Source organism: Perissodus microlepis, chromosome 3, assembly GCF_051167445.1.
Source record: "Perissodus microlepis isolate ML-2025 ecotype Zambia chromosome 3, ASM5116744v1, whole genome shotgun sequence".
NCBI classification, from domain to species: Eukaryota; Metazoa; Chordata; class Actinopteri; order Cichliformes; family Cichlidae; genus Perissodus; species Perissodus microlepis.
Window position 1 is genome coordinate 28,478,895 of NC_140463.1, and position 19,273 is coordinate 28,498,167.

Here is a 19,273-nt window from a genome sequence, read left to right on the forward strand (position 1 = left end):
GCAGAGACTCATAAAGACATGAGCGTGAGAAACAAGCTTTTCACCGTTTCTCTTGATACCCACATGCTTTATTTATTCTTTAGTCCAGCATGTGTCATCACCACAATAAAGCTACTTTTAACCTGTTTTCACACATTGTCATACCTGCACATTTCCACTGTGCTGTGTTGACTTTAAAGAAGACAAACGTTAGACTTCAGGCTGAAACCACAGGCTGCATTTCCTCTTTTCTTGGAGGCCCAGACAGAAATTTTGTGGTCTCTGATTTTCAGCAGATAAAAATAAACCACATGCAGTCATCACAGTCTGCTCAGAAGAACAAAGGGGGGTCAGAAAAGAATTAAAGGGTGACCTGAACCACTAGACTCACATGTCATATGTAGTCTTGTCTACACGCTGAGGCATCTGTCAATTAATATTAATCTGAAACATCATCACCCCCCTTTCTTTTCTTTGTGTGTGTGTTTGTATTCAGATTTGTGAAGTTGTGCCCTTAATCTTCATAACATCAAAATCAATAATCAAAAACACCAGCAAAGTGCATCATGATGAGACCCAGAATCAAAACATTCAAGAAAAGCTGAATACACTAGTGTAGATAACACCCAGCAGTGTGGTAAATTGTGCTGAGAGAGTATCTGCACCCTATAAGACCAAGAAGCCAAGAACACCAGCATGCTGTGTGAGAAACATGCATGAAAGTCAGAACACCTCTGTCAGTGCGTTCACATGGCTAGTGGGTCCTCTCTGTGGCTGACTGGCTGTTAACCCAGTGAGTGAGAGTTTCTCCCACTGCATTGGGCCGTATCCTTCTGCTGCACTAAAGGACAGTTTTGCAGCCATGTAGCTCTGCTCATGTCACGTGCAGCCTTCCCACATCACATAATTTCTGGGCATGACTGTGGAGTCCATCAGAGCCTCCATGTCCCTCACCCCGAATTGACAGCAGACCTTCGGGGTGTGCCTAGACCCATTTGGGCTTCACTCGCGGGTCAGCTCCTGAGGCTGAGGGCTCTACAGTCAATAGGTGTTATATCAGTCATTGGGCGTCTCTGACATAAATATGCTGGAGCTGCAAGCTGTCATCCTGGCACTCAAGCAGTTTCTATCAAGACTGTCAGGGTACCATGCTATCATCAAGACAGAAAGCATAGTCACAGTAGCCTACATCAACAGGTAAGGGGGCCGAGGGTCTCCCCTCCTCTGCACGATAGCTACCAGACTGTGGCAGTGGGCTCACCCTGTTCTACTCACTGAAAGCAGTTTATGTGCCAGGGCCACTGAACATGACAGTGGACATTACAATATGTTGAGGGGGAGCCCAATCCAAGAGGAGTGGAGACTCCATCCAGAGGTGGTCCACCAGATCTGGAGTCGCTTCAGAGGGGCAGAAGTAGACCTTCTTTTCCCCCAGAGAATCGACACATTGCCATCTGTTCTTCTCCCTGCAGACAACTTGGTGCACTCCTCACCACAGGCTCTTCTCTGTGCCTTCCCTCCATACCCCTCCTCCAGTTATTCCTTCACCAGGTCCAGACCGAGGAGTTGATCCTGGTGACCCCTCTTTGGTCACACATGCTAGTTTTCAGCTATCCTGCCACTCATGACCAGGACACCCCCGGAGCTCCCTGTTCTGAGGGACCTCCTGTCCCAGGTGAGGGGGTCACTGTTCCATCTTTTCCCAGTAGGGCTCAGGGTGACAGCCTGTACCCTGAGAGGGAGAGGCTTCATGCCTGGCCTGATCTAAAAGTGAGAATGCTGCAGGAGTTTTGTGTGCTATCCACTAGGACTGCCTACTGCTTCCTTCGGGGGCTGTTTGCCTCCTGGTGTGCGGCCCACCAGCTGGACCCCCACCAGACCACAGTTAACATGATTCTTTGTGAGCTGCACACTCTGTCGGTCCAAGGGCAATGATGAGGGTGACACAGGGGTTATCCTCCAGCCTAACCCTGGGTTGCTGCTGACGACCCCATCTGAATTTCACCTGTCCAAGTCAGTTGAGTTATGAATATTCCTCACAGGGGACCTGCACAAGGAGGCAGCTGGGAGCCAGGTTGCCCTGTGCCATCTCTGTGCTTTGGCACAGAACGTCTTGCTTATCCGGCCGTTCAGGAAGACAGACCAGCCGTTTGTGAGCTTCCACTATGGAATTCTGGTCAGACCCCTGTCTAAGTCTCGATTGTCCCACAGGGTTGTGGAGGCCATTCAGCAGGCGTATGCCTCTTCGGATGTTCCCCTCCCTTCCAGAGTGCGGACCCACTGTGTCACAATATTAAAAATTTTAATCACTTTCAGCCAATAATCAATATACATATATTTTTAAATTAAAATTATTAACCTATCACAGAGAGAGCTATGTGTGCATGCAGCTAAATTTGTCCACCACTACAAACAGTCACGTGTTAGAGAGCACATCTCATGCAGTGAAAACCTTGTGTGCTGTCCATGGTGCTGAAATAATATCAGTTTAATGAATTTAATATCACTACTTATTAGTCATGTGCAATACTGCAAGATTTGGTATCAATCTAATACCAAGTAAATACCAGGCCTATATCGCTGATACTGATACCAGTACCAATACTTTTTAATAATTAAGGTACATCATCAGTGTTGCTAATTCTGAATGAATTTTCATCACCTTTAAGAGAGCCAGGTTGCTTCTTAGATGAAACTGCAGCAGTGCGTACAGGAAAGAAACAGAAAGTAAAGTATCGAGTTCATTACACTCGTAAGGAAAAAGAATGTGTTGGTTGACCAGGAGGACTGAGAGACTATGACAGATACAATAAATTATAAATGGATTATGTCTCCCTCTATTGGCCACCAGCTGTAAACACAGTCCAGTGATTGTACTTGGAAGCTGTGTTCAGAGTCTGACATGAGAAATATGGGAGAGGAACTATATCTGTATGTCCACACTGACACTTACCCTTATTTACCATGGGCCCACCAGCGGAGAATGCGGTTTAGAAAAGAAGAGAAGCTGAGATTTACAGGGATATTTGGTGTATTACGGTACAATCACAATAGTGTAAGCATAGTTTGATTTCCAAAAATGATAACACTTCGCCCAGTCATGAAGAATTTTCTTAATACTGTTTGTTTAAAGAAAATTTTAACATATTTAAACGATGCCTTCTCTGTGCGATTAATGAATGGTGGAATAAAAAATGTGATAGGCTTTTAGGCAAGAAGTGCAAAACAAAAAATAACTTAAAAACCTCTGGAATTAAAAAAAATGGTACAGAAAGAAGGCCTTATCTGTATAAGAAAAATTACCAGTACCGCGATGGTACGAGGGAAATTTCTTTTGCAGTTCGTCTGAAAAGCTGCACTTGCGCTTTGGCATCTTTTAAAGATCATCTGTTCCATCTGTGAGGCAGAACAACCACTCACAAAGCAGCAGCTCGGCGTGTGACATCACACATATGACCCATATGTGTGATGTCACACCTGTAGGCCTATAGAAAAACCCGGACATTTTCATCAGTCTCGAAAATCCCCTCGGACAGAACGTGAAAAGTGGACATGTCCGGGGAAAAGTGGACATGTCCGGGGAAAAGTGGACATGTCCGGGGAAAAGAGGACGGTTGGTTACCCTAGATCACACGCTATCGCTGTCTTAACACAGAAGAGTCAACTCCGGCTGGTTTTACCAGGGTGACTCGCACTACTGTATCTCTCGACCAGTTGGGCTAGAGAGAAACGGTTACTGAAAGATGAGAAGAAAAACATTACGAAACTTTACGGTGCATCATTAAAATGCACGGTCCAATCACAGGTAAGAAATGATGACACATGGAGCACTTGGCTCTCCACAATAGAGAGAGATTTGCAATATAAAAAGAAGGATATACAAAAAATTGAGTGGGCTAGGCTCAAATACTTTTTTGTACTAGTATAGTTCATATTTAAAGTTGATGTTGTATTACATTTCATTTATGTTAAATCTGTTTCCACTTAACTATAAATCTGAAAAAACAGAGTCTGGTTTTTCCCCACTGTTGTTCCACTGTCATACGAATACAATAAAGTATAACGACTGCCAGATATTGAAAGCTGAGGATTTTCTGGGGAAAAAAAGGGCAAAACCTGTCACTTTCAGTATGATTTCTGACACTTTTACAGCCAAGATTATGATACCTGGTAAAGGGTCTTTTAAAGGACCTACCTTTGAACAATGATATCTGCTGTTTTTTGTCTGTACCGTTCGGCACTGTATTTTTGTCTGATATTTTTCTAAATGAGAGTTTTCATCAGTTCTCACAGTGTGGTATTTTTCCCAGGGGCACACCTGACACTTTTGTATCCCTTCAACTAAAGAAATACTTTATATTTATATTTGACAATATCAGCATGTAGCTGTCAAGAGAACATCACTGTGCTGTTATTGTCTGCATTTCTTGTTGCCTCTTTGCTAAAACAAGTCATTTACTTTTTCTCTTCAACCACAGGCTGCTTTTCCTCTTTTCTGGGGGCTCAGGCAGAAATCATGAGTCATTTTCAGCAGATTAATAAATAGGATATAGCAGACAGTTAGAAAAGACATTTTTATCCACATATAAGCATCACGGGTCACTCAGAAGAACAAAGATGTTTTGTCGTGATATTATTTGATTATTTTTAAAAGCACCACAATTATTTTACACACATCAAACTGTAAACAGCATAAAAGACACAAACATCACCTACAGAAAACAATTTGATCAACCACAAAATGTTCTTTGTCATGGCCTCAGTGATGACATGAATAACATTGTAAAATCTGAACATTGACAATAAGTTTTTGTTTTTGTTTTCTTATAAATCAGCAGTATAATGCATCATAAGACAGTGTAATATTTCATTCCTGTTTTTTCTCAGAACAAATAACCAACTAATTTTATTACATGTACATGGGGATTTTCACAGTTCAGCATCAATCATCAAAATCTGCTGGGGCAGTCCCAACAGCACACATTGACAAAGGTCAACAACCTTTGTCTTCTCAAAACTAGGCGCCAGCTAATGTCTCTCTATCTGCTGTCTCCCTTTCTCGTGTCCTTGCTGCCCATTTCTTCGCACACTGTGTTCTCCTTTCTGTCGCCTCTGCTTCTCACATACACCTCTGACTTATTCTCCCAATTCTGTGTGTCTGCTCTATAGAAATAAACACAATAGGATTTTAATACAAAGATGAACCATATAATCAGTCTTCCAGTGTTGATAAACCAAGAGCAGGTCATTGTTTACACTGACGTTGCTGACGTTGTTCGTGAGTCTTGAGTTTTGTTGAAATAATCTTTTTATGGACCTGAAACAAAATCAGAACAAATACGACTTCAGTGAAAAACAAAGAAATAATGGTGCCAAAGATGTGATGATGCTTTCTGACCTTTTACACGTTCATGCTTTAATCTCACAGAACTGATCTCATCTATTTTATTCAGACATCACAACAGCAGCAGAACACAACAAAAGCCAATCGTATAAAAAGTGATTTAGCTCATCAGCTCCACAAACTTTAGCAATGATGTCACACATTTAACTGCACATGTAATCTGATTACTAATGATTCAGTGTGTGTAGAGATCACATTTGTACCTGAGGCTGATTCAGGATTCACATTATTGTAGCCAGAGCTCTCCTCTGTGCCATCATGTCTGCCTGTTGTGATGATGGATTATTGTATTTAATAACATGGAGACTGTCTTCCTCTAAAATTACACAAGTTACAAAAACATTCGACCAATTATATCATTTCATGTTTCTTGTACTCACTCCTCTTATCAAGACCGTCAAGCTGAAATCCAGATGTGACGTTGTTGTATTCATCTGCTGAAATAATGAAGTTTGATCAGTCAGATCAAATATTTACATTTCTTACAGCTCTGCTATTATCAAAGTTTATACTGTTTGTACCACTTCCAGTGTTTCCAGAGCCTCTGATTGGTTCATAGACTGAAAGATCACCTACAAGTCATTGAAAATAAGAAAGAAGGAAGAAAAATATTATTTGTTTTTGTTTTTGTCACTGTTTGCTGGAAAACTGAGTGTTGAAAACTGTATTAAAGAGAAAAGTAATAATTTCTGGTCTCACCATGAAGAAGAGAGGAGTAAACCTGAGTTTCATTCTGGTTGGATGTTTGTTGTGAAGCAGAGCTTTGATTGGTGCTCTGAGACTGAGTGAGACTGAAACAAATAATGAAAATTTAATGAGGAATAATTCAAAGTTAGTTTCATTTCAAGTTATATAAATGAAACTAAACTGCTGCACCAACCTGTTACAACAGGGTTCTGTAAAAAGCACAAACATTATTACATCAGTTTGTTTAAAAGCATATAAATAAATTATTTTTCCTTTAAAAAGTCAATCAGAAAGTCTCTCACCCTTTATCTGTTTATAGCAACACATCAGCAGCAGCACGGCAATAATTCCACTAACAAGTCCGATGATGAACGGAACGATAAATGAACTTCTTTCACATCCAAAACCTGAAACTAGAAAATGTCAGATTTTGGATCTGAAATCTTAATATAAAGAAACAAAAACTGATGTTTACATTGAGATTTTCTGTTTCCTGTCAGAAACTGTCAGCATGACTCTGCTCTGTGGTTTGATGTTGTGACTCCTGTTCTACACTACTTGCAGTGTTACTTGTAGAATTGCTACAGAACTAATTGTGAATTTATGTTGATTTGGAGATTTGCTGAAAGCGATTGTTTCACATTCATAATCCCACCTAGTCTCCCCTCCTTGGATCACATTCCTGACACTGATTCTCTCGACTCCACATTTACATGACTATTCATGTTCAGCCATTTCCAATAAGAACATTATTACAATGTCAAAGAGGTTACAATGAGATATAATGCTGTTTATCTTCATAGTAATCCTCAATCATCAATCAATTCAACATTGTTGCTGAATCCAAACTCACCAGTTGTGTTAATCTGAACTTCTTGGCTGTCCTCTGTGTAGTAAACTGGGTTTCCTCTTCCTCCTCTGCACCTGTAGAGGCCTTCCTGTGAGACACTGATTTGTCCATTTGATGGGGAGACAACATCCACTGTGGTATCATCTCTGTACCAGTAATATTTCCATCCAGATGATGATGATGGGTTCACAGAGCAGGTCAGGGTCACACTGCCCCCTACTGGAACAGCTGTGTTATCAGCTCTCAGTTTGGCCTTTGGTTTATCTGCAGTTCAGTTTAGAAAAAGAACAAACAAATAAATGACTGAATCTAAATAATTTAAAAAAACTAGATGGGAATGGTGAACATGACCAAATCTTGGTGACAAGATAAAATAAACTTTAAACTCATTTTTATCAACACTGTGAAAGTTTTATATTTTCTTTGAGGTATTTAAAAAGTAATTTGTCATGGTCTGGTGACTCTGTGTTTATGAATGAACAAATGAATGAAGCCCATATTTGTCACTTCCAGATGCCTGCAGTGAAAATGGACCCTTCCCACCTTACATATATTATACAAACATCACATTACAGGTCAGAATAGGTAGCATTTAAGAAAAGCAATGAAAATACACAACATCGGGGACAGAAGGAGAAAAAAAGGACTCTACTCAGACTGAGTTCCACTAGGAGAGCAGTTTGTGTGTGTCTGTGTCAGTTACACGCATATGTCAAGAATCAAGAATCAAGAATCAAGAAAGCCTTTATTTGTCACATGCAAGTTGCCCTGCAGCAAAATGGACAGCATTATGGAAAAACACTGAAATGTACAACACAATGAGCAAGTCGAGGAGGGGAAAAAAGAGACCTCTACTCATGCTGGGCTCCTATGGGGGGACAGCATGAGAACAGAAAACAAAAAAAACTCCTCTGCACAAAGAGCACATAAATGTCCACATCACAACATCATGAAGCAAGTGACAAGCAACAGGGGTGGGTAAGGAGTGAGAAGTAAGCCGATGCAGACACAGCCATCCTGCCTTGCAGCTATTCATCCAGCGCTGGGCCGGACCCGCCATCCGACTCGGCCTTGGAGATAAGCGTATGAGGGCGTTTGGAACAAAGAGTCTAAACACAGTTTGTCATCAGGGGGGAAATTGTTTGTTATGTTCAGCTCCAGCCTTGAGACCACAGCTGGGACCGATGTGGTAGCAGCATGAAATAATGGTGGTGTTCTTGCTTTAGTATGAACCACTGCATGTCAATTTTACAGTCGATCTAATGTCCATCACTGGTTCCTCACCATTCTCGTTGGAGAGCCGTGAGCCTCTCCACGATGTTATCAAGCTACACCGAGATGTTATCCAGTTTGCTCATAGAGCATGAGTGTTCACGACAGCTGTGAGCCTCTCCAAGATGTTGTCAGATGTTGTCAGAGTCTCAGCACTCGCAGCAGCTGCAAGCTTCTCCAAGATGTCATCCGTGCTGCGTCTAATGAGCCCATTCTCGCTCCATCATTCCAATCAACATGGCGGGCAGCCTTGTGGGGATTTAAACAGCTGTTCCCGCTTTCTTTATTCTTCGATAAGCCAGGGCCAAGCCAGGGCCAAGCCAGGGCCAAGCCAGGGCCAAGCCAGGGCCAAGCCAGGGCCAAGCCAGGGCCAAGCCAGGGCCAAGCCAGCGCCGATCAGCAAGAAGGCTGTTATCATGGTTCAATGGGCTCTCCCGAACCCAGGCTTCTCGTCGAGAAGAGGGTGTCAATTACATTCAGGGACCAGTTGATCAAATCCATAGTTCCTCTTTTAGGTTTTAGAGAACAGACTGTGAGACTCTTCCAGGGTAGAGGGAGAGAATAGACAGAGACATGAGAAAGCCAAGGAGGAAAGATAAGGGAAGGGAGAGGGAGAAAGTATGACCACCTTCGTCAAGAGCCAGAGAACAAGTGTGTGTGTGTGTGTGTGTGTGTGTGTGTGTGTGTGTGTGTGTGTGTGTGTGTGTGTGTGTGTGTGTGTGTGTGTGTGTGTGTGTGTGTGTATCTCATGTTCAGCTGAGAGAAAGTGTCACCATGCCCGGTTAAGCTCAGCAGTCTCCAGTGGACCCAGGAGGCCTGGAAGGAGGGACAAAGAGTTCCAACAACAGTGTTGTTATCAGGGAAGAATTTTTGTTGTTCCAGTCAGCTGATGCCATGGGGAAAGCCGCATGAGTGAAGATGGTCAAGATCTTGCCCATGTGTTCAATAAACACAGTCTGAGTACTCACAGGCCTGCCCATCGTCTATCATCTCGGCTCTCCCGAGCCCAGGCTTCTCATCGAGAAGAGAGTGTGAATTTCGTTACAAACCAGTTGATCAAATCCATAATTCTTTAGGTTGTAGAGAACAAGACTGAGAGACTCTCTGAGGGTGAGAGTTAGACGAGACTCGATAAAAGATATGAGAAGCTAAGCAGGAAACATATGGTAGGGAGAAAAATGTGACCGCTTCCGTCAGAGCCAAACGAGAAATGTTTTTGATTCTTTAAGGTTCTGTTATTTATTGTTTTTTCATGGTTTCACCTTTTGTATTTCTAGTTCCTTTTGTTATTCGTTAGGACTTTTGTATTAAATCCAGTCATGTTTGTGTGTTTTATTTTAACAAATGGCAGTGTTTTAAAAGATGAGAGGCCATAATGACTTATTCTTTCTTATAAAATTGTAGATTTGCTGCTATTTGTTATTATTATTATTATTATTATTATTATTATTATTATTATTATTATTATTATTATCATCTCTGATTATTTATGTCATTATTGTCCTCAGGTGATGGAGCAGCAGGTCAGCATTGGCGTCTCTATACCAGCTGAAAGTTCATGACACAAAGTGGTGACAAACTGTCTACAATGAGGCTACTATCAGCTGCAGCTCTTTGTCTGACTAACAATGTAACATGCTTTGTAGACCATTGAATTCATCCTGTGCTGACCATTAGGACATTTGTCAAATGGAGATCACACAACAAACATGACTTACTTGATACTGACAATGTGAAGGCTTCACTCCACTCTGTTGAAGAATATGAGTCATCTCTGCGTCGACTCTTACACATGTAGTCTCCACTGCTGGACTCAGAAACTCTGAATGTCACATCATTATTGTGTGTCCACAGTGTGGGTGTCCTGGGTCCTCTCCATTCATACCACCACTCAGTGGTTTCACCTCCTTCCTGCACCTCACATGTCAGAGTGATCGTCTCACCTCTGAATATCTGAGGCCAGTTGGGTTGTTGTTTTACAACAACTTTATTGGAAACTGTTTACACATATTAAAAGTTGAGATACAAACAGAAACATGAAATCAACACAGAAAACTTAACATTGTATGTTTGATAATCATGAGTGAATGTATATTTCAAACTAAATTACTGAACTCACAGGTTATCTCAATGGTGACATCATCACTTATATCAGTGTAGTAAACTGGGTTTCCTCTTGTTCCTCTGCAGCGGTAGATTCCTCCTTGAGATACTCTGATATCTCTGTTTTGTTGATCTCTGATTTTAACTTCAGAGGTTGTTTGGGTTCGTCTGAACCACTCATATTTCCATCCATCAGAGCTCTGCACAGAGCAGGTCAGTGTCACACTGCCCCCTACTGGTGTGATTGTTGTTCCTGCTGTCAGTGTGGCCCTGGGTTTATCTGCCGTTATGAAAAAGGAAACATATACATTTTTCATCATCTTGACTAAAAATACAAGAAAATACATTTAAACTTAAAAAACTCCCCAGATGAAAGAACATAGTTTTTTACTCTGCAGTTTAAGACAGTTTGATTTTCTGTTGCCGAATTTAGTCTATCTCAACATGAAAAAGGTGGAAAATTATATAAATATGCACATGATTCATTAAAAATGCATAAGAACAAACAATCATACCTAAACATATCTGAAGCTTTTCAGTCAGTGACTCTGGGTAAATGGATTTGCTCTAATGATATTATCATATATAGTCACATAGAGCCTTAGCCTTTGTCTTAGGTATCAAACTGTGACATTGTTTATACACAACAGTGGAGGGTGAACCAAACACTGAAGACTGGAGAACCCCCAGAGTACTGTGAAGGACAGAAAAATGTATATCTGTATGTATATACAAACTTCTTGATGCTTCTCTCAGTTCCATCTGTGCCCTGTTGAAGAGTATTTTCTAAAGCATGTAAAATCATCTCAAAAAAGAAACCTGAAGTTATTTTTCAATTAAAATTGATTAAAAACATTGACAAGTTATATGTTGCCATTAGTAACATGAGCAGTTAACTGCAATAACTGCTGGTATCACTGCTGTGACTTTCTGCTCTCAGTGTGACTCTGACTCTGACTGCCACCAAACACAAATTTATAGTGTGAAACTGTCACACCGGATTTAGTATTTGTTCATTAAAACTGTCATCTCTTTACATTCCCCTTTAAATTAATCATTGTAGAGTCACAGTGGAGTCAGTTGTGTGTCTGCTTGCACAGCTTGTACATCTGTAGCTCATAGCTCAACATTGCAAACCATTTTGTTTCAGTCAATAAATATTAATCTATTATTATTGTTATAATTGTCTCTCACAGAAAAAGATGTTTGATGGTCCCAGAACATGAAGTTCTTTACACCCTCGCTGTGTTTCGCCCTCTTCACTGATCCTCAGTCAGTCCTGTTAATAATCATGTGAGAATCACAGGCTGAGAGAAATCTTTATTGACTATCTCTTATCTCTGAGCTGACTCTTCAGAATGTCTTCAGAATAATTAAAAAATGTTTATATGACAGCTCCACAGCCATTGGTCAGGATGACCTGTGAAATGAGCCTATCACATAGGAGCCCGTTCTCACTCCCGAGGCGTAACATCCCGACGTTTTGTCACGTCCCGCGGCGTTCCTGAGGAACGCGAAAGGTGACCTTCTGCGTTCTTATGGTACACGCCGGGTTCCAGCCCTGTATTCCAGGCCTAAACCTAACCTTATCCCTAAGCCTAACCATAACCTTATTTCTAGCCTTAACCAGCACTTTAATGACATGAAATAGTGTTTTCCTAAGCGATTTTAAGGAAAAGAGCAAAGATGTGTGGATTGAGTCCAAACGGTTCTCACGTGTCCTCACTTTTCCGATGTCGTCATGTAGGAACGCGTTGGGTGCCCGAAAACGTAATATGTTGACGATTTGTCACCTAGCGTAAAATGTTACGCTTTGGGAGTAAGAACGTGTTGCACATAGAGTGATGTCACTCTGTCCAAAAACTGTACTTGATAACAGCAACTGGTGTCATGGTCTGTGTGCAGGGAGGCAGGAAGGCACCGAAAATGCAGACTCAGCACAGAGGCAAAACTTGAACTCAAAATGGCAGCTTTATTCCTGGACAAAGAACTAAACTGGAACACAAAAATAAACAAGACAGGCTTGGCACGTAGAACACACAGACATGAATGAGGGAGATCGCAACACTGACAAAGAGAAGCATGAGGCTTAAATACACTGAGGGATAACGAGGGGAATGAGGCACAGAAGGAGAGCACAGCTGGGAGTAATTAGGCAGGACGAGAAAAGGGAAGCAAAATTAGGGAGTGTCCAAATTCATGGGCTGCATCGTTGGGAGGCCGCTTTTGTAGACCGATTATGTCACAGCGGCGCGGCGAAGGCTGTCCAAATTCGTAGACTCCTCCGAATCCAGCCGACAAATGCGTCCTCCTTTTCCCTGAATTTGAAGAATGAGTCGAGTGTGTCCTTCGTGGCCTACCATATCCCAAAATTCATAGCGCGGCCCAGCCAATTCCAGTTTCCAACAATGGTGGCCGCTACTAAGTTTTTATATTACTCTTATTAATCTTTTTGGGTCACAAAATGAACTTTTAAGATATTTTCAGGCGAGAATGTAGCTTTGTAAACTTCAAATATCTGCTCAGTTTATCAAGATATCACATATTTTCAAAAGTGCTCTGACATTTTCAGAGACATCTGTTACCCACCAGCTCGATAGCTAGAGGAGCTGGAGCCGGCGAGAACAGCAAACTCTCCACACATCATTTTAAAAACTCCCACGGTCTTTCGCTAATCCGGTTAAACACGATATAAGTCACTTACATAACTTTAAAATGGTATTGTTTGTCTTTTTTCGGTGTTTTATTTGTTCCTGAGTAAATTGGTTTGGCTGAAATTAAAGTTATAGTTTTCACACAGCTGAATAAACGTCAAACAGAAAACTGATTAAACAGAAGTGTTAGATGGTTGGGAATTTACTCCAGTGTCCTGTTATATTTTAGATGGCAAACAGCAGACGGCTGAGTTTATTAAACTCCACCGAGACAGCGGTGACGGAAAACTGAAGGCTAGACTGAGCCATAGATTTAATTTGTGACTGATTGGCATATTATCATTAAAAAATAAAAACAAGATTATCAAATATTTTAACTACATTATTGTTTATTATAACTTTATGACAGTTTTATTATCATAAATAACTTGACAGGTTGGGGCCGTAAATCACTTTGTGAAATTAAGTTTTGTCATAATATTGTCCCTCTCTGATCTCCTCCAAACTTTGGAGAATCCATGTTGTTTTATTTCATATGACATTTTTAAACTCACCAGTTTCCTGAATGGTGACTGGATCACTTTGTGCTATGAGTAAAGTTGTGTCTGTTCTCCATCCTCTGCATTGGTATTTTCCTCCTTTAGAGATCCTGATCACTTTATCTGATCCAACAGCTTCTGTGGACTTCACTGCAGATGAGGTTTCTCTGACCCACTCATATTTTAAGTCAGCAGAGTACTTCACATTGCGGGGGCGTGCCAAGATGGTGGAGTAAGTAGACGCTCTCTACCGAGTTCTGCACAGAAGGTTTGTGAGCAACGGTAAAACCTCAACTTTATGCTGCTAACACTAACAATTCACTAAACAAGAGAAGATACAGCAATCATAAGGCAAGAAGCAGCAGAATGCCGAATCAGAAAGGAGTGAAAAGGGGACTGGAAAGTTCCAAGTCTAAGATAGCGCCTGAGAATGCTAACGAGGAGAGTGCTACGCCCAGCAATGTGCTAATGGATAGCTTCCATAACTACGCTGCTACTGTGGCGACACTCACGTTAGCCGAAGAAGAAATGGATGAGTTCCCACCTCTCCCTGTTACACCTCTTAAATCACCAGCTCCGAAGAAGGTGATGTACGAACGCAACTCTGACCCAGTTAATGTAAATCAGATAATTTCTCGTCTGTCAGCACTAATAAACACCAGGTCTGATAACATCGAGAGCATGGTGAGAGAGAATACGCTCAAGACTGAGGGTCTCAAAAAGACGATTGATTTTGTTTGCGTGGAAATGAAAGACATGAAGGGGAAAGTTCGCGACCTGGAAAAAAAAGTAACTAAACAGGAAGGTCGGGTAGACAACTGCCATCAGAGAATATCTGAGTTGGAAAGATATTCAAGGAGGTGGAATCTCAGACTACATGGAGTCAAGGAGACTGAGAAAGAAGACGTAAGGGGAAAGGTGATAGAGATATGCTGATCTGTTCTGCCAGAACAAAATCACGGGCTGCCTGACGCCATCGACACCATAGACCGACTCGGAGCCAAGCGACAAAATAGCACCAGACCTAGAGGCATCATTGTGCAGTTCACCTCCCGAGTCTACAGAGATGTTGTATGGAAGCGCCCAAAACATCCCCCTACCTGCAGGACAATCATTTGAGGTTTGCTGAAGATCTGTCTAGGGAGGACAGAGAACATTGTGACAAAATGTGGCCGATGATAGACAAAGCCGGTAAGGAGGGTAAGCCGGCTTATTTCATGGGAGGTCGAGGATTCACCAGTGGATCAGAAGTTTTCCCTCCTTCACAGAGACGCTCATTCAATCTTGGAAATGGCATTTCTGTGAGCTTGTTTACATGGTGAACTTGATATATTCACCCTTAAGTTAGATTATAGATTTGAATAAGCACAAAAGGGTAGTCTCACTCTCTCCAAGGCCCAGGGCCGTAACAAAGTATTATTATCTATAAATCTATAAATAGCTGTGTTCAAACCAAAGCAGGTAGTTAAATAGTACATTTTGTATAAGCTTAGTTATTCAGGGTTTTTACTGTTCTATTACCATAATTGTGCAGCACCCGGTCCCCTTATCCAATAGCTGTAGAAGTTTAGAACTTCTCTTTATCTTTATCTAACTTTGTCTTTTTTATTTGTTTCTCTTAATACCAGAAGGTTACGCGTTACGGATTTAGATAGGCTCGTTATTTGTTACTTCGTGTGGTGGCTATCACGGAGCTTCCACAGATTCAGTAACATTAGCAAGTGGTGGAGGCCAGCAGGTGGATGAGGGAAAGGGGAGGTAAGAGGAGAGACCCGAAGCGGACGCCAGTCCGAGTGTCAGGTGAACTGAACTTCAGGTAAGAAGTTATGACCTGCAGTCTACCTGGGTCAGATATGAACCAAGTTTAGGTGGAGTTTATTTTCGTTATGCTGACTTTTTCGTACTGCGTGCTAGCTAGCATGACTCTGACTGTGGAGGAAGTTTGTAATTCTATTTCTGCACTTAAGGCCAACAAATCTCCCGGCACAGATGGTTTAACTGCAGAGTTTTATAAATCATTTTCCAATCTCCTGGCTTCATTCTTACTGCAGGTTTTCATAGTATATGAAGTATAGAGAATAACACCCTCCCTCCTACTCTTACTCAAGGTCTCATAACACTTATTCCAAAACCAAACAAAGACTTACTTCTTATTGATAATTGGAGACCCATCTGTCTGCTCAATAATGACTATAAGATTATGGCTTTAGTACTTTCTAACAGAATTAAAGAGGTCTTGGACACAATTATCGATGAGACACAATCAGGCTTTATGAGAAATAGACACATTTCTAATAACATTAGACTGGTTTTGCATCTACTTGATTACTCTGATTTGGTATCTGACAATAGCTTCATTCTCTTCCTGGATTTTTATAAGGCTTTTGATACAATTGAACATCAATTTATTTTCCACTCTTTGGAAAAATTTGGCTTTGGAGAGTTTTTCTGTAAAGCTATCAAAACCATGTACATGAATGGCAATAGCTCTATTAAAATGATTAACAGCTCCACCCTGAGATTTGACCTGAAACGTGGTATTCAGCAAGGATGTCCTATCTCACCATATTTGTTTTTACTCTGTACACAAATTCTTGCAACTAATATTTCAAACAGTGTTATACAAGGAATCACCATAGCTGATAAGGAGCTCGTCATCAGCCAGCTAGCTGATGACACCACACTCTTCTTGAAGAATGCAAATCAAATCCCTTAGTGTCTCTGAGGCCTCTGTTTTATGTCTAAATCTAAAAAGAATGTGATTTGTTAATACTTTTTTGTTAATACTTTTAGCTAAATTTTTATCCATAAATGTAAGTTTATTAATAAAACACCATATTTCTGTCATTTTCTTAATTGTATTGTACATACAATCAATATCAGACTCAACCAACAAAAAGGCTCTCAAAACAGTATACATATGTGAATTTTTGTGCGTACTCATATAATTATTTTTTTTACTCCTGGTTTTGTATGTTCATGTTCTGTTATTTTGTATACTTCATCTGTTGATATGTTGTATACTCATTGTGTGTTCAATAAAAAAGTACTTCACGTCACAGGTCAGTGTCACACTGCCCCCTGCTGGTATGGTTGTTCTGTCTGCTATTAAAGTGATATTCACTCCGTGTCTTATAATTAAGAAATACAAAAACAAAAACAACCACTGATCATATTTGAAGCAAATGAAGTAAAAAAATATCACAACTCATCTGAAAGCTAGTGGGGTTACATGCTAGAGAGCCTCGAATTTAAATTTAATCATAAAAACATCAAATGTGAGAATATTTGATGAAACTAAAAATGGATGTAGAAATCTGGAGTGTGTCATGATCCCAGGTCTGACTTTGTGTTTCTGAGGTTTTTTTAGGTTAAATTCTTTGTTTGTTCATGTTTACTTTTGTTTATTGATCTTAATTTATTCTTGAGTATTTTATGGCACCTTTAGTTCTTCTTATAATTTACTATTAAAATTTAATTTGTTCCTTCAGTGTTTCCTGTCTCATCCTCCTGGGTTGGTTCCCCTTTGTTAACTTTATTATTGTGTCTGTTTCTTGTATAGTTATCAAACCACACTTCCTGTTTTATTTCGGTAGTCATTAGTTTCTTGTGTCTTATGTTAAGTTTTACTTGAGTTTCACTTTTTCTTATTCAGTCTGTCTCAGAGTGCATTTAAGTTCTCATCTTTCATCACGTGACAGGAGAAAGAACTTTGATGTTTTCTTTTCTGCACACTTCATATCAATAACTTTAAACAGCTGTATTATGTTCAGCGATTTATCCATTAATTAAATATAAAACACGGAATTAAATTTTCAGAGAAAATAAAGGGCACAAACACTGCATTAAGAGATTGCACATATTTAGAAATGATTTTTGATTATGGAGGAAAAATTAGGTCGCTTCATTCACTTTTTCACATTGACTAGTGTTTCAAAATTAATTTTCTCAAACTTTGGAGAATCCAAGCTGTTTTATTCCAGATAAAAATTTTGGACTCACCAGTTTCCTGAATGATGACTGAGTCACTTTCTACTGTGATTGAATTTGTCCCTTTTATACGTCCTCTGCAGCTGTAGATGCCGCCTTTAGAGGTCACACATACTCTGTTTGATTCACTAGTTACTGTGGTCTTCTCTGAGTATGAACAAGGTTCTCTGAACCACACATTCAAAGTCAGCAGAGTGGTTCATATCACAGGTCAGTGTCACACTGCCCCCTGCTGGTATTGTTAATCTGTCTGCTTCACTCCAAGTTCTGTAATTTAGAAAAATCTCAAAAGAACAAAATTTTTGCTCTGAATTTTTGATGCAAACTTAAATAATGTGAATCATGTGTTGGAGTTTTTGTAGCCACACAATTCAACACACTGAACATCTACAGAGACTTTGGAGAGACGTGTTAGACAGCTTCTAATCAAAACACCAAATGAGGGATGAAGGTAACAAACTCTATGCTGAGCTCAGAGCAGCATTTGGTTACTATGTTCATGTTGGTTTTTCCTTTAAGTTGTCATCTGTGTTTTATAATTCCAAGATGTTATCCCAAAAAATCCCACTATATAATCCAGCATACATGCCAACAGCAAAATTCAGTGAGATAATCTGCACTACACACACTGTTGATATTTTCAGATCAGATAAACATGAAAAGAAAATCCACATGTATGAAGCCACAGCTCTTCAGTAAATATACAGTTTGTATCGTGGGCGTGTGTTTGAGTGCTCACACACTTAACATGGTTATATTAACATTTTAACCAATAATCTCAATGAAATGTTTGGTTTGTGATACAAAATATAACACAGAGGACGTCATTTAGAGCAACACAGGAAGAAAAAAACAATTTCTCACCTCCAGTGTTTCCATGGATGACTGTACTGAGCACTAAAATAAAGAATGAAACATCATCAGACATTATACAACTGACAAAATCACAATAAATATATAAACTGAGGCTTTTTAAATCTTCAGATTGCACAGTTATTGCTCATCACCTAATTTCTGTGTTACTATTTGCTGTCAAACAGGCTGGAAACATGAAGAAAAGATTTAGTCTGCTGTGTTGAAGCTGTCAGGTAAACAGGTTAAAGCAGTGATACACTGTAATTGTCACCAGTGAGAAACATTTTCCTTCATCACTGCCATTCAAACAGTAAAGGTGTGTATTGTACTCACAGAATAATCCCAGCAAACAGAGCAAAGAGTGCCCCATCCTCACGTCCAGCCCTGCACGCTGATCTGCATCTAATCTCAAAATGTTTGACTTTGCATTGATAAAGAGAAGCTGCACTTAATGTAGATAAGACCAGAGTTTATATTCAGCTCCTCCTTCTATCACCTCTCTGTGCTTCCTTCCCTTTTACACCAACCTCAAACAGCTCCTGTAGCTTTGACCACAGCAGTCATGTGACGTGTTCACATTTCCTGTCCACTGCAAACATTTAAGCTTCTTTCCTGTTTTGTGTTCCTACCTTTCTCTATGATATACAAAGGTGATCTGTTGCTTAGTTACTGACACACTTTGCAGGTCATAGTTTTATCTTTGTTGTCGTGTCCTGCCTCCACGCTTCAGTATCACAACTACAGACTCACTGAACTGTCTGACTGAATGTGAACAAATTTATCTTTGTCTCCTCTGACAGAAGAATATCCGACCAACATTCATCAAGTTCCTTTTCATCCTCTTTACCAAAGTTTGTTGCTTGGCCTTTTCTGCTCACGTTAAAGAACCTGATGTATACAGACACACATGCAGTGCACAGATTAACCACCAGGGATCAGC

General features: G+C 40.3%; 1 protein-coding gene across 1 annotated transcript; it reads right to left on the reverse strand.

The window, feature by feature from the left end:
• Positions 1-2,002: 2,002 nt before the first annotated feature.
• On the reverse strand, positions 2,003-13,836 carry LOC146390988 (uncharacterized). The gene is made up of 12 exons (XM_084922561.1): positions 13,828-13,836; positions 13,504-13,735; positions 10,312-10,575; positions 9,911-10,189; positions 9,738-9,740; positions 6,924-7,184; positions 6,370-6,483; positions 6,083-6,142; positions 5,905-5,955; positions 5,764-5,820; positions 5,587-5,649; positions 2,003-2,259 (listed from the first exon to the last, which is right to left on the reverse strand). The coding sequence occupies exons 1-12, from the start codon at positions 13,834-13,836 to the stop codon at positions 2,003-2,005; spliced, it is 1,650 nt and encodes a 549-aa protein (XP_084778687.1).
• Between the last annotated feature and the right edge of the window lie 5,437 nt (positions 13,837-19,273).